The sequence below is a fragment of the Natator depressus genome, chromosome 1 (genome assembly GCF_965152275.1).
Source record: "Natator depressus isolate rNatDep1 chromosome 1, rNatDep2.hap1, whole genome shotgun sequence".
NCBI classification, from domain to species: Eukaryota; Metazoa; Chordata; order Testudines; family Cheloniidae; genus Natator; species Natator depressus.
Window position 1 is genome coordinate 41,026,751 of NC_134234.1, and position 15,295 is coordinate 41,042,045.

Here is a 15,295-nt window from a genome sequence, read left to right on the forward strand (position 1 = left end):
GGTCAGCTGGATGATCTAGGCCTGCAGTGCTTGGTTGAAGGTAGGCAGCCCACTTAGTGTAACCAATCCTCCCAGAGGGTTATCCAGGTCCATTCTGATGGCATCAGGCTCATTCCTGTGGCCTAAGAGGTCCACACAAACTGTTATAACTGGGGCATGAGCGATCTGACCTACTGTTCAGAGCAGGAGTCAGGCCAGGACAGATACCAGAAGGTCAGAGTCCAAGACAGGCCAGCTGTCAGGAGGCAGGCAGGGCCAGGTTACCAGGACATCAGTAGCAGGAGCAGGTATTACAGGGGAAGCAGTCCTAAGCAGGGAGAATCCAGTTGCAGGGACAACTTCCTGTTTCTATGCTTGAGTTGAATAAGAGCGGGGAACCAGTCAGGGACCCCAGCATTCCACCAACCAATCCCTGGATGGGCATCCTCTGTCAGAGTTCAGGTTCTACTCTGGCAACTGACTGGCATATCACTGGGTGGCAGGTCAGACCTGACCAGCTACTAAGTGCACTGTGGACCAGGGTTCAAGACCCACTGTCCCTGACAGCAGCGCCTCACTGTCTATACTGCTATTTATACCTTTGCTAGGGGGGCGTGCAGTGTATGTACTCTACACTCTGCTGTAACATGTGTGCAGTGTAGATGTACCCTCAGGGTATGTCTACACAGCAAAGAAAACCCCGCAGCTGGTCTGTGCCAGCTTATTGGGGTCTGGCTGTGGGGCTGTTTCATTGCTGTATAGACTTCCAGGCTCGGGCTGAAGCCCCTCCTACCCCCACAGGGTTCTACAGCCTGGGCTCCTGCCCGAGCCTGGAAGTCTATACAGCAATGAAACAGCCCCACAGCCGGAGTCCCACAAGCCCGAGTCAGCTGACATGGGCCGACCTTGGGTTTCTCTTTGCTGTGTAGACATATCGTCCGTGTACACAACTGTTCCTTATTGTTAAAATTAAAGCATTAAATGTAGCTTATTAACTCTCAATGAAAATTCATCTTCAGTATTAAAGCAAATCTCAAGTGAACTAAGCCTTCGTATTTTATATACCTCAAAACCCAAATAGGTTAAAAATACATTAGAAGCTTATGTCTCAACCCAGCAAGTTGAAGTTATCCTTTGATATTTCTTTTACGAGATAGCAGAACAGTAAATGCAGTAGGTTCCACAGCACGATAAACAGAGGAACAATAAAATACTTAATTATTGATGTTTTACATATTATGGTTTGCTAATAACTTTTTTTATTTACACAGCTTGTCTTGCCAGTGAAGTGTTTTGCTTGCTATCCCTGCTGTTGCGATGCTTGAACACTGTTTACATGGCACATAGCCAGGAATATAAGAGTCCTCAAAGCTCTCTCTGCATGTGTTGAGCTGACCAGTAGAGGACATCATCCTATGTACAAAGAAGAAGTCAGGCCCCCAAACCTATTTTACAGAGTTATCTATAATTAAAAACCAGAGCAGACTGCTTCCCTTAAGAAAATAATTGTAATAAATTAAGAAAAAAAAAAACTGAAGTAATCCAGCACGCAGTGCTGCACATGACAGGAAAGCATTTTTTGGACCTTCCCATTCTGCCTTGAAAGAGTTATCTGGTGTGTCAATATGAAACACAAAATAGGTCTGTTAGGAAGCTGTGCATTTGTTATCAACTCTTGCTCTTTAAATGGCAGGACTGTAAATATTTTTCTTCATTATCACCCTGATAGTAAATAACTTTGCAGGTGTGATTTAATCTATACAGAATGCCATGATCTCACATTTTTAAGCTATATTAAATAGAAAATCAGTAATAAAAAGCTTATCTACCAGGAAGCAAATGAACAAAATTGGTGAACTAAGGTCCATGAAAACAGGGTTCAAGATCATCTGGGTTGTATTTTATGATGGTTTATGTATTTGCTGTACAGTTTTGTGTAATCCATCTATGCTTTCTTATCGTGGAAACTGCTTTATAATAAATCATCATTTAGTGCATATTTTGCAACTTTGTCAAAGGGTACACTTAAGATTTTGTTTCAGTAAAAAAATGCTACTTAATCATTTGACAATCTAGACATATCAACGATAATTTTATATTTGCCTTCTCTAGCTGTAGTTCCAGGCACTTCTGATGTGGCATTGCCAGTCAGAATATTAATCTGTTTACTCAACACCACATTTACTCCCTCTCCTAAATTTTAATTATGTTTAATTAGAGAAAATATAAAAACATCCAAGCAAAATAGCACATCAAGTAATTCTGCAAATGAAAATTATCAATGAGTGAAATGATACTGGTGGGTAATGATTGCAAAATTGATTGAAATCTGCAGTTTAATTATATATTTGCTAGTTATGTTACACAGGAGGAATTTCATCTCATAACAGTATATTATTGTACCAGCTGTGAAAATAGAACAGTATATTAAAAGGGCCACAATTAAAGCGGATATGACAAAAAGTTGGCTTTATTAAAAATGTTGGTAACATTGGGTCTTCTCTGCTGGCTGATTACAACAAAATCAAGGCAACAAGGTTCTATGTATTCATCGTCCTACACTCTGTTTGCTCTGATATTGCAAGCAGACAGGGGACTGATGCACAATATATGAATTCAGCTTTCTGAAGCACTAAGAGAACATAAAATTATTGCATGCATAATACCCTGACCAATCAGGGCACATTACAAAGTGAAAATGGAGGGATACGATGCGCAGCTGTGAAAAAGAAAAAAAAAAGCTTGCTTTTCAGCAGCAGAAGTAACAATTTTACAAGCCATGTGAGCCTCGCTGTGCATGCTATGAATTCTCCAAAAGCGGGTTAATACAGTTGCCCCTTTGGCTGAGAGGTTGGTTAATATTCAAGGCTTTGCTGGGTTGTTTTCATTAGGAGGAAAAATTGACGATTCTTTGGTGAAATCCTATCTATTTACAAAAAATGTACACAAAGCCCTATTTCCCTGAACAGAATAGGAACAGCAGGCGGCATTTTCCTTACTCATAACTTCCATGTCTGCCTTGCCAGCCAGTCCTATGACCCAAAAGAGCGCTGTGTCTCTGCTCCCCATCAGGGCTATGCTCATGACCGCATCTCTGGCTTTCTGCTTGTTTCCATCTTGTTTTCCCCCTTTGACACATACACAGCTCCAACCACTCAATGACCCAGCTCTTGCATTTGCAATCAGGTCCCAGGGAAACCCTTTGGCGCACATGGCTTAAATCTTGATCAACTTTGCATATAGCCTTGGGTGGTGACTTCTATTTACTCCAGCTATTTTACTCCATAAAGGAGCTTAATTACTTCTTCCGTTTAGGCTGAATGAATAGTAGCTAGCATGCCCATCAGCTTTAATTAGGTCTGTAATTACCTAATGACCAAAGACATGCTTGATTGCAGTGATTAATAGATTTCAGCATAACAGCATTATGTGCTCTTTAGGTTTATGTAGTCTTGATTGTCATCTGGACTTACACTAGCCATACCAGCTGCAATGACCCACAGATTCATGAATATCTGTTGAAATAATGAACAACGTCTCTGGTTTGCTCAGCAAATCACTAATGATTGTACTCAAACTGCCACTTCATTTTCCAGTTAATGTCTGGTTAACTGATGTGGACTGAGAATGACTGACTTCTTTCTCTACTGAAAAGATTTTTAAGCACCCAACTGATGTTCAGACAATAAAATGAGTTGATGGACTGAACATTCCAACCCCACATTTTAAAAAATAAACTAGCTGTCCAATCAAGCAACATCCAGAAAGAATTTTTAACTGCTGGACAGCTCTGATTGTTTTTAAATGGTAAGGCTAGTAAGGAAGATGCAAATTTGCACCATATTTGCATAACATAAGTATATTAGGTTTGTTACATTTGGTATATCTAGGTTCTGCTAGATAGAAAACAGAATACTTTACATTTGCATAACTTTTGGAGGCAAATGGCAGGCTTGCTTTCCCTGAAGCAACTTATGGGGCAGCTATTCATTTCCATTCCTCTGACAGGGGATAAGGATCTTCTCTTTTTCTGAGGGCTTGTCTTCACTACCAGGGTAAGTTGACCTAAGTTACACTACTCCAGCTACGTAAATAACATAGCTGGAGTCGACATAGCTTAGGTTGACTTACCCGGTGTCTTCACTGCGCTGGGTCAATGAAAGACGCTCTCCCTTTGATTAGCTTGCTCTTCTCGGGGACCTGGAATACTGGAGTTGACCAGAGAGTGCTGGGCCGTTGATTTAGCGGGTCTTCATTAGACCCCCTAAATTGACACCCGCTGCAAGGGTGTCAATTTCCCCGGTCGTGAAGACAAGCCCTCAGTATCTCCCTCTCTTTTGGGACTGGTAACTACTGCCTGAGGGATGTTCTGAACACTGGTGTATTATAACCTGGCTAATTTATCTGTCATTTAGATAAACAAGGAAATGAATATTGATTAAATATGCCCATTAGGGGTTTAAGACATTTGCACAAAGACTCCAGATTCCTGGACCTTCAGTCTCAACAGGTATGCCAACTGATCCCTGTTAATAGTCTACAAGCGTGTATTCTATTAATGTTGTTAGCTGGCCTTTGCTAATTTTTATCAGCTAAGGATAGGAACTTCTTAAAGAGTACCCACCACACAAATCAGTAGTATAATTTACTGAGGAGAAATCAACTTACAGCCAACTTGATCAAACATTACTGAGAACAAGAAGTCTCTAGGTGTCATGTAATATTCTCCTTCATATTCCAAGGATGCGAACTTCATAAAGCGCTGCTTTCGAATAGACAGTTTTTCTGCCATCTCCTCATTAGCGACATCTTCCTTCTAAAAACAGGGGAAAAAAAAACAATGTAACAAAAATATGATTAGGCTTTAGACCATTATACTAATCAGAAGAGGTCATATGCCAGCAGCCTACTATCCTCAGTATACTGAGGTCAAATCATCACAGTGAGAGGGACTGGTTGTAATTAAGATAGTTATTCTAGTTTAACCTTTAAAAGGGACAGGTTTATGCACAGTTCAAAATGTTTTTTGAACCATTGTTAAAATCTGTTGTCTATCTATGAAACAACTACCATGACACATTATATAGGAACAGTGATTTTTCCAGTTTAGACAACAGAAGCAGAGGCAGTATTGCCCACACCAAAAGTCACCCCCCTACCCCCCAAATCATGAGATTTTAAAAATAAGTTGTGTTCTTTTTATTTGCCTTCTGGGTTTTGAGCCTTTAGGGTTCATGTTTCCAAGCTCCTCTCCATAATCATGAGGTTGAAACTTACTATTTTTTGTAATCAAGGCTGAGATTCTAACAATCACCTGACTCCATGAACTGGGACTTTAAGAAAACACCAAATTTAGAGAGATTTATGATAAACTCATAAGCTTTGGCAATACTGCAGAAACAACAGAAAGTAATGTCAGGTGCAGAGAGAATTTGGACGGGGTGAAAACAAGAGATAGGTATAATATTTTACCGTTTCAGAGAGAATAACTGAGCACAGGGAAAATACGAGTTTCTTAGAATGAACATGACATAGGTATTTGACTCATGCTGTGGAAAAATTATCCTACACCTATGTCACTCCTTAGAAACTGTATTTCTAAAAAAGCCATTACACTTCAGTAACACGAACAACTGTGAACAATGATGGAAAAAGAAGGAAATCTAAATTAGGCAAACTCAGAGTACCAAGACCCCATTTGTAACCTATTATAAATTTGTTAGTCTCTAAGGTGCCATAAGTACTCCTTTTCTTTTTGCTATTATAAATAGTTATTATAGTTGTTATAGCAGAGTCTAAACTATATTAGATGCTGTAGACACTTATAGGAAGATATAGTTCCTGCCCAAAAGCTCTTGCAATCTGAAAATACAAATAAATAAATGACAGATAAATGAAACGGATGCAAAATACAAGCAAAACACTAGAGCTAGCTGAAAAATTTTCCATCAAGGTTTTCTATTGGAAAAAGCTGGTACCTCAAAATATAAATGTTTCAAGGAAACGTGTCAATTTAAATGAAATTTGAGGTAAAAGTTTAAAAACAATTCAAAATCAAAATGGAGTATTTTGTTTCTACTTTCTTGTTTTCACTTATACTGATTTTTGTTAAAATTTTTAATTCTATACTATATTTCAATAAGCTTGTTTCAATGTTTCTGAATTGAAATATTTCAGATTTTGTCCCATGAAATATTTTGACTTTTTGTACCAGTTCATGAAGAACATTTTTTGAAATACTGGAATTTCCCATAGGTTGGAAATTCCATTTTCTGATCTACTATAGTGATGACTAGACCAATCTTGATAGGCACTGCAGCTACGCTCCGAACTGCATGACTTAAATCAAGCAGTCCCATTGAAGAGAAGTACATTTGTAAATGCTATGTTGGATGATATGTGCTTTTGTTTATATTATTAGTCAATTTCATTTTTACCCCTGTACTGTCATTCGGTTTCCCTTGCTTACTTGGGTTTTTTGCATAGCAATAAGAGAAGTGAAACAAATTTTAAAATTAGGAAAATGTTACTAGAAAAATAAAACCTGCCAGCAGAGGGACAGGTATGGCACCTGAAGCCATTTTAAACTCATTTTTAAATTGATCAGATTTCAAGTAGAAAGCATTCCTTTAACCTTTATCTTGTACATAGCATTTTTGTTCTTCTACTAATCAGATTCACAGATTCTGAAAAATACTATTTTAAAACAACTCTAATGTAGTAAGTCTCAATTCCTTTTAATTTCCTCTGTTTAAAAGTTCTGGGATTGGTTACTACAGAATTGTCTTTTTACAAGTTTCAACAAATGCTGCTTCAGATATCAAGTGAATTGTTCATATTTGTGAGGTATTAAAATTCAGCATTCTTATTAGAATCATCTCATAACAACATCAACAGTTTGTGCCCTAAAGCGAACTTAAAAAAAAAAGATTGCTGTATAGTACTGTTTTAATTGAAATTATGGAAAGTTTTTTTTTGCATAAACTTATTATTTTGTGCTTGTGGAAGAAGATTAAGAGTTAATCCTGTTATACAACTGCCCATACCAATTGGATTTTCAAGCTCCTAAAATACTAGAATAGTTGTTTGAACAATGGCCAAAGCATGGCTTATTAGTGATATTAAAACTGCTGAACTTCAACAGTTGAAAATTTTAAATTTAAATAAAACAGCTGTGAATGTGTGTATACATACACAGAGGGAACAGAATGTATTACCACCAAAATTGTCAATACATATTTTTACTGTAATTTCACTGGTTCAGTTTCTTGTCATGAATAACTCTCTTGTTTACAAAACAATTTTGGAAACAAATGTTTTTTCTTTTGGTAAGAAAAAAGCTGAAGACATTTATCAAAACACTAAGGAGTTAACACTTGCATAAATGAATATATTGGTCTTGCCAACTTTTGCAATTTTATTATCAACCTTGCAACATTTTGTGTTTTTCTTAAAGTATCCACTCCTGGAGTCATGTCATCACATAAGAATCTCAACTTTCATTAAAAGAAAGTTTCTAGGCCTTATGGATATGAAATAAATCTTGAAAACTGGATACCCCGACGCCTTAGGTAAGCGGCTATTACCGACATGCACTTGGTAAACACCCTCAGCGCTGCTGCAAGGCTGAACGGGAGGACTGCAAGCTGGTAGTGGTCGGGTCCCACCATGAATTGTAGGAAGCATCTGTGACCCCGAAAGATGGCTATGTGGAAATATGTGTCCTTCAAGTTGAGGGCGGCATACCAGTCTCCTGGATCCAGGGAGGGAAGATGGAGGTCAGGGAGACCATGCGGAACTTCCTTTTCTTTAAGTACTTGTTGAGGTCTCGAAGGTCCAGATTGGGCCATAGACCGCCCTTGGCCTTTGGGATTAAAAAGGACCAGGAATAGAACCCCTTGTTCTTGTACGGAACTTCTTCTGCTGCACTCAAATGCAGCAACCCTTCTACCTCCTCCGTGAGAAGACTCTCTTGAGAGGGGTCCCTGAAAGGGGGGGAGGGGGAAGAGGGGACAGAAAGAAACTGGAAGGTATAACCCTGCGCCACTGTCTTGAGGACCCAGCGGTCCAAAGTTATAGCGGTCCATGCTAGAAAGGTGGTTGGAGAAAAGTGCGAAAGATGGATCCAGGGTATAGTCCAGTAGGTCACCTTCAGGTGCACCCTCAAAAAACTCACTTGTCCCCCTGCTTATTGCGGGTCAAGCCCAATTGGGCAGAGCGTAGAGGTGGGTTGCTCGGGTGGTGCTTGTATCCCCATCTCTTTCAGTGGGGCGGCTCCTGCTGGGGTTGGCTTCCTTGGCCCTGAGATGGCTGTGGTTTGAACCACTTACGGGCTGGACCAGGGACGTACAGCCCTAGAGTTTTCAGGGTAGCGCGGGAGTCTTTTAGTCCACGCAGCTTACTATCTGTCTGCTCTGCAAACAGGGCCTGGCCGTCAAAGGGGAGGTCCCACATTGACTGATGAGCCTCAATCGACAGACCAGAGAGGAGCAGCCAGGATGCCCTGAGAGCCTTGGAGTTCACCGTGTCAAACTGCCTAGAGGGCTGCTCTGGCCACAGCTGTGCCCGCCTCGAGTAATCACCTGGAATTCCTTCCTGGACCCTTTGGGAAGCGAAACATCGAACTTGGCCATGGCCTGCTACATATTATAGTTGTAGTGGTCCACGAGGGCTTGATGATTGGCCAATCTCAACTGAAGGCTGGAAGACTAATACATTTTTTGCCCAAACAGATTCAGTCTCTTTGAGTCTTTATTCTTGGGCATAGCCCCGAGTTGCCTCTGCCTCTCCCTTTGCCTAACAGCCTCAACTACGAGGGAGTTTGGGGCCGGGTGAGTGTAGAGGTACTCGTGGCCTTTAGATGGCACAAAGTATTTGTGTTCAGCCCTTTTTGAAATGGGGGGCAGGGAGGAGGGGATTTGCCATAGGGCATTAGTGATTTTCGATACCCCTTCATGTGGGGGTAAAAGCCACCCTAGCAGGTGCCGTGGAGCAAAGGACATCGAACAGGGAGTCCGATGGCTCCTCTAGCTCCTCTGCCTGGAGCCCCAGGTTGCAGGAGACCCTCTTCAATAGTTCCTGATGAGCCTTAGCATCATCTTGCGGAACTGGTTGAGGGGGACCCATAATAGCTTCGTCTGGCGACGATGAAGATGAAGCCGGTACCGTGGGAATCTGCCATGTGCCCTGGTGGTCCAGCTGGCTGTTCCCCATGGTCCTCATGGGCCAGTGGGAGGTTTTCCCTTCTGGGGCCTCCATCTCTGGTGGAGGGTGGAATGCTGAGGCTGATGGCATATCCGAGGCCCCCGTCACCAACTGGACTGTCTGCGAAGGCTGGGTAAACCCCTAAGGGTTCCAGGGGTACCAGGCCGCCAGCCACTGGCCTTGGGGCCACTGGGTCGGTTGCAGTGCCGATGATGTAGACGGTACCGCCGGTGCCAGGGTCTGTCCTGCTGTCAAGACTCCTGCTTAGTGCTGGAGCCAGAAGCGGAGTGGTCGCTGTCCAGCGACCATGATCGGGCAGCCCGCCAGCCCTTCTCTGTGTGGTGCTGGCTCTATGTCTTGACATAGGCCTATTCAATCAAGTCGAGTCCCTCGTGCAGGACCTCAGGGACTGTTGGCATTCGGCGGATTGGCGTTGGTAATCCGGCGATCTACGTCTCATGATGCTCGACTGGTACTGGGACCTAGAGAGGGACTGGAAGGATCTCCCCGACCATGGGGATCTGCGTCTTGGTGATAGGGGTCGGCGGGTTGGTGACCAGTGGCTCCGTTCAAACGATTGGTTATGTGATCAGTGCCGAGGCATTGGCCACTTACAACAATCGCAGAGCTTATAGCCTGGGCATGCCCTGTCCCTAGGCTGAGTCCCATCCGGGACTGACTAAACTAGAACTAACACTAAGGGAACTATTAACTATGTACAACTATTTAACAGGAAAACATTGGAAAGAAACACTGAATGAAGCGTAATGCTAGCCAGAGCAGCAGACGTTCCAGCACCGTCACTGGCAGCAAGAAGGAACTGAGGGTGTGGCGGGAGCTGGCGGCGCCCCTTATACTGTGGCAGGTGTGCACTGCTCCAGGGGGCGCCAGAGATGGTCCCCTACAGATACCACTGAGGGGAAAAACTTCCGGCACCGAGGCATATGGCGAGCACACACACCTAATATGGAATGGACATAAGCAAGCACTTGAAGAAGAACAATCAGATTTCTCCCCTCCCTGCCCTACCAAAAAATGTTGTGTTTATTCACAGGAACAATGGTTTCTTTCTGATCTGGCACTTTGACTATTTAAAAATATAGAGGTGAAAGGCAGGCACAACCCAAAGTCTTGAACAGATAGCAAACTAGTTTTTGCAGTATATTTTTATATCAGGAGAGAAACTATTAATTCTGGCTATTGAAATCAGACTCCAAATGGTAAAGGAGCGTTCTGTAGACTTAATGAAAAATGAGAAAGAGTGGCTACATACAACAGTAAAATAAGGTTTAAATAAAAGCTTTTATAATTCAAAAATCATTTACAAAGTAACAGAGAAAAAGAAAAAAATAAGAACCCTCCCCCCAATTGCAGTTGTATAAGAATTATGCCCAATTTGAGGCCATTAGATGCAAAACAAACCTTTTGAGTTCTGTGACATAAAGCTATGGTCTGCTTTATTTTCCCGTCTCTGAAATTATGGGGCTAAATCCTCCATTGGTGTAAACTAGCATAGTTCCATGATGCCCTGGTCTATGGTCTTTATAATAAAGCATATATATTTTTTTTTGGTTAGTTTTCACTTTTCTGTTTGGTTACTGGTAGTTTCCTCAGCACATTAAAGTAATTCAAAAATTCTAAATTGTGGTCCTATGTCTAGTCAGGCAACCTTACAATCTGCATGAAAGACAAAGGCTCCTATTTCACTCTAAAATGTCAGAAGAAAAGGGTTTTGCAGGAGTAAGGAGGAGGACCAAATGTGCAGAGGGAGCATAATGTGAACATAAAATGTTTGCAGTTATTTAATATCCTACTGCATCATATTTGTTCTTTCTTCCATTCACTCAATTGCATAGGGCAGATTTTCAGCACACTGAAGGGCTGGAAGGGGAACATACTAACTAAGAAAAATCAGAGGAACCATAAAGCAATACTTCAAAATCATGGATAAACTTGACTTTTCCAGTAGTATATTGCACGGAAAAATGCCTGTGGAAACTAAAGGCAGGCATCACCTAAAATGGGTCTGCACTCTATATGGGATCCCCTTTACAGAGAAACGGAAATCAAAAACCTTAGTATAAGACCTTATTCACCTGAAATTGGGTGAAAGAAATCTGCTCTTCTAAAATGAAATTAATAACTAAACATGTTTTCCAACTTTGAACTATAGGAACGTTTTGTTAAGTCTATCAATACAAGGCAGTCATTCCAGAGCCTTTTTTAAAAAAACTAAGTATATTCATAACAAGCATGATATATTCCTTAAGCAGAGCTTCTTTAACCAGGGAGAGGAGAAGAGCAGAGAATTCCTTGAAGTCCATCAGGGACATCGCCGTACAGATTAAATTTACCTGGGGAGTGCACATATGCTAACATAATGGGTGCAATAGAGAACTCTAAAGTAGACAGATTAAATATATAGAAAAGAAAGCTATTTGAAAATATTTCCTTTTGTTTGAATTTCTTTTCCTACTTTGATTCCACTTCATGTCCTCCACGTATTCCATCAAATCTTTATCTGCTTCATCTCATATCTTCTAGAAGGTTGTAATGATTTTGCATTTGCTGTCCAACAGGTCTAATACGTCAAACTATTTGTCATAAAAGATCAATATTTTTGGATCAACTCAAAACTGGAGATTGCTGCTATGTGCATTAAATGAGTTTCAGATCTCTGTATTATTTCACACAATAATTAAAGACCAACAAATCCCCAAATTCCAACCCTTTACCCCCCCAATATGTTTCAGCCAAAATCTTCCTCTTAAAACAACTAAGCTACATTATTTTGGCCACATTGTGCATGACATATAGAGTATTCTGGATTATTGTCTAGGCTGTTAAATGTATATTGTAATATAGTACATTGAATCTGTTGAGCAGCAAACTCTCTACAATTTTTCCGACTGCCAACAGGATGGAAGAGCAGCCTTACTTCCTTCTCCTAGCCAATAGGGATGGAAACTGTTTAGAAGGAAGAGTCTGACGCAGAAAGCCCGCTCTCTGTGGAAAGTCACTGTACCAGGAGGAACTAGAGAGCTGCATGAGCAGCAGGAAGCTGAGCAAGGAAGCAGACTGTGACTGGCAGATAGGGTTGCCAACCCTTCAGGTTTACCCTGGAGTCTCTGGGAATTAATCTTTCATTAAAGATTATGTCATGTGATGAAACCTCCAGGAATACGTCCAACCAAAATTGGCAACCCTACCGGCAGACACTGCAGCAGAGTTCTGTGAGGAATTTGTTGGGAAACAGCAGAGACCGGGAAGGGGTCCTGGAGCCTGAGGGTTATGTAGAAAGAGGCTCAAAAGAAGTTCTTGTACAGCAGCTAGACAAGGGAGAATAACTTGAAGAAAGTTCATTGCATCCATAGTGCCCTAGAAACAGGGAATTAGCTACAGAAGTGGTTAGCCTGCTATGATAGGCTGTTGGCTCTAGAGAGGAAGAGCTGCTGACCTTGTGAAAGGTAAATACAGAGACTGGGAGAGGCGCTGGCTTTGGGGTGCTGGAATATAACTGCTTCCCACAGTTGCAGCAACATCCTGCTAGCAGGAACTGTGCATGAATCACTGCAACAACTCTTCTGCAACATCTGCCAGCCACACTCTGCTTCCTTGCTAAGCTTCCTGCTGTCCCCAACAAAACACTACAGACTGATCCTGGCCAGGAAATTTGCAGGGTACCTAACTGCTTGTAATAGACAAGTGTACTGAAAAGGGATCCCAGGACTTTTTCAGGACTAAACTAGGAATTCCTTAAGGTATTGGACCTAAGGAATTGCAACCTTTCCTATTCTGACAGTCCTCATAAGAGGAGGTTACTTTCCTGTATCTGGAGGTTCTTTGAGATGGGTCGCCCCTATCTGAGTTATGCACATGCGCCATACGCCCAGAGCCAGAGCTTTTAAAAATAGTAGTGTGTGTTGGTCCATGCATGTGCCTTTGTACCGCCTCATAGTTTCAATGGAGGCAATAAATGGCAGGGCAGACTGACCATTCCCTCAGTTCCATCTCCACCACAAATCAACCAGGTCCACAGCAAAGGGAAAGGAGGGCGGGATTGGAATACAGATAGGGACCACATATATTGAAGAACCTCCAGTTACGGAAAGTAACCTCCCCTTCTTCTTCGAGTGATTATCCCGATTATATTCCACTGAGGGTGATTGACGAGCAGTACCTAGTTAGGAGGAGGGTGAGAGGAAGATGATGCAAATGAGGCATCTATCTCAGAGTCTTACAAGAGGGCACATTAGGAGGAAAAGGCATGTACCAAACTCCATGTGGCCATCCTACATATGTCTGTGAGCAGCAGGTGGTGGAGCGTGGCTGTAGTAGATGCTCGCATTCGTGGAGTGGGCTTGGACCCCAATGGGTAGAGACAGATCCGACAAACAATATTATATTCCAGATCCGACAAACAATAGCAGAGCGTAATGCACCCCAAAATCCACACAGAAATCCTCTTAGTGGAAATGGTCTGGCCCTTAATCCTCTCCACTATAGCGACAAATAGTCTAAAAGACTTCTTGAATAGCTTTGTCCTTTGCAGGTTGAAGGCAAGGGCCCTTCGGACATCGAGGGAGTGACGGCATCATTCCTCTGCTGAGGCATGTGGCTTAGGGAAGAAGTGTATAGATTGACTGAGGTGAAAATGGGAAACCACCTTCAGCAGAAACCTGGGATGTAAGCATAGGGAAACTTTGTCTTTATGAAACATGGTGGAAGGGGAATTCTGCCATCAGGGCCCCCCAATTTGCCTACTCTCTTTGCAGAGGTGATGGCTATCAGGAAGGCGACCTTCATGGAGAGAAGAGAAAGGGAGCAGGAGGCCAGAGGTTCGAAGGGTAACTTCATCAGTGCCGTGAGGACAAGGTTGAGGGTTGGATGGAAGGGTAGGATTATACAAGGCCCTTCCAGAATCTGACAGTCAATGGATGAGTGAAAACTGAGTGCCCCTCATAGGGTGGGAAAAGCACTAATGGCTGCTATGTGCACCTTGATGGAGCTGAGAGCAAGTCCTGACGCTTTCAGGGACAGGAGGCAGTCCAAGAAGAGAGGGATGCCGGCGACCCCAGGAGCTATAGTCTTCTGTTGGGCCCAGAAGGTGAAATGTTTCCCCTTGACCTGGTAGGACCACCTTGTGGATTCTTTTCCTGCAGTATGAGGGGATCTCATACTGCCAGTGAATACTTCCGTGCTAGTGAAGATGCCCATCCAAAAACCAGGCTCTCAGGTGAAGCGTCTGCAGATTGGGGCATCTGCCATTGTGCTGAGTGAGCAGTTCCAGGAAAGTCAGTAGCCTGAGTGGAGGATACCTTGACACATGAAGAAGAGGAGGAAACCAGAACTGGCAAGGCCAGAAAGCGGTGATCAGAATGACCGTCGCCTCCTCCTGTCGAATCTTGTGGAGAATATGGGCCAGGAGCAAGTAGGAGAGGGAAGGCTTAATTGATTCAGCCCGACCAGTTGAGGACCAGGGTGTCACATTAGGAGCGGGGTCCAAGTCTGCTCCTGCAATAGTATGGGATGCAACTGGCATTGGTGTAGGAGGCAAAGAAATCCCTGGTCTGAGTCCCCCAGCGGTCAAAAATATCCAGGATCATTGAGGTCCCACTCTTGGTCAGTCACAAAGTTCCTGCTGAGAGTATCTGTAATCACATTCTGAGTCCCTGGGAGATAGGCCACTGACAACAGGATACTGTATATGATGCTCCATTTCTACACCAAGTGCTGGCAACTTTGGGCCTCCCTTGTTTATGTAATAAATGGTAGTGGTGTTAACATGATAAGAATATGGTGGGAGCGGCTCGGTGGGAGGAATGTGCAACATGCTCTCCTTACTGCCCAAAGCTCTAGAATATTGATGTGCATCCTGGATTCCCGAGCAGTCCAAGCCCTCTGTGTCATGTGGGCGCCCCATCCATCAAGAGATGCATCCGTAATAATCATTATATTAGGGGAGAACGTAAGGAAAGAAATCCCAGAGCAAACCTGATCCAGGTTTGTGCACCACTGAAGGGAGAAGAGGACCTCGTTGGGAAGAGTCAGAATGGTGTCCATGGAATGGAGTGTGGGAGAATGGGTGTTCTGTAAACACAGTTGTAGACAG

General features: G+C 42.7%; 1 protein-coding gene across 2 annotated transcripts in view; it reads right to left on the bottom strand.

The window, feature by feature from the left end:
• The window catches only part of MICU2 (mitochondrial calcium uptake 2), a 258,774-nt gene that overhangs the window by 95,231 nt on the left and 148,248 nt on the right, over positions 1 to 15,295 (bottom strand). For both annotated transcript variants that reach the window (XM_074958330.1, XM_074958321.1), the window contains exon 2: positions 4,648 to 4,795. In XM_074958330.1, coding sequence (XP_074814431.1) covers positions 4,648 to 4,795 — 148 coding nt within the window. The remainder of the gene's footprint in view (positions 1 to 4,647; positions 4,796 to 15,295) is intronic.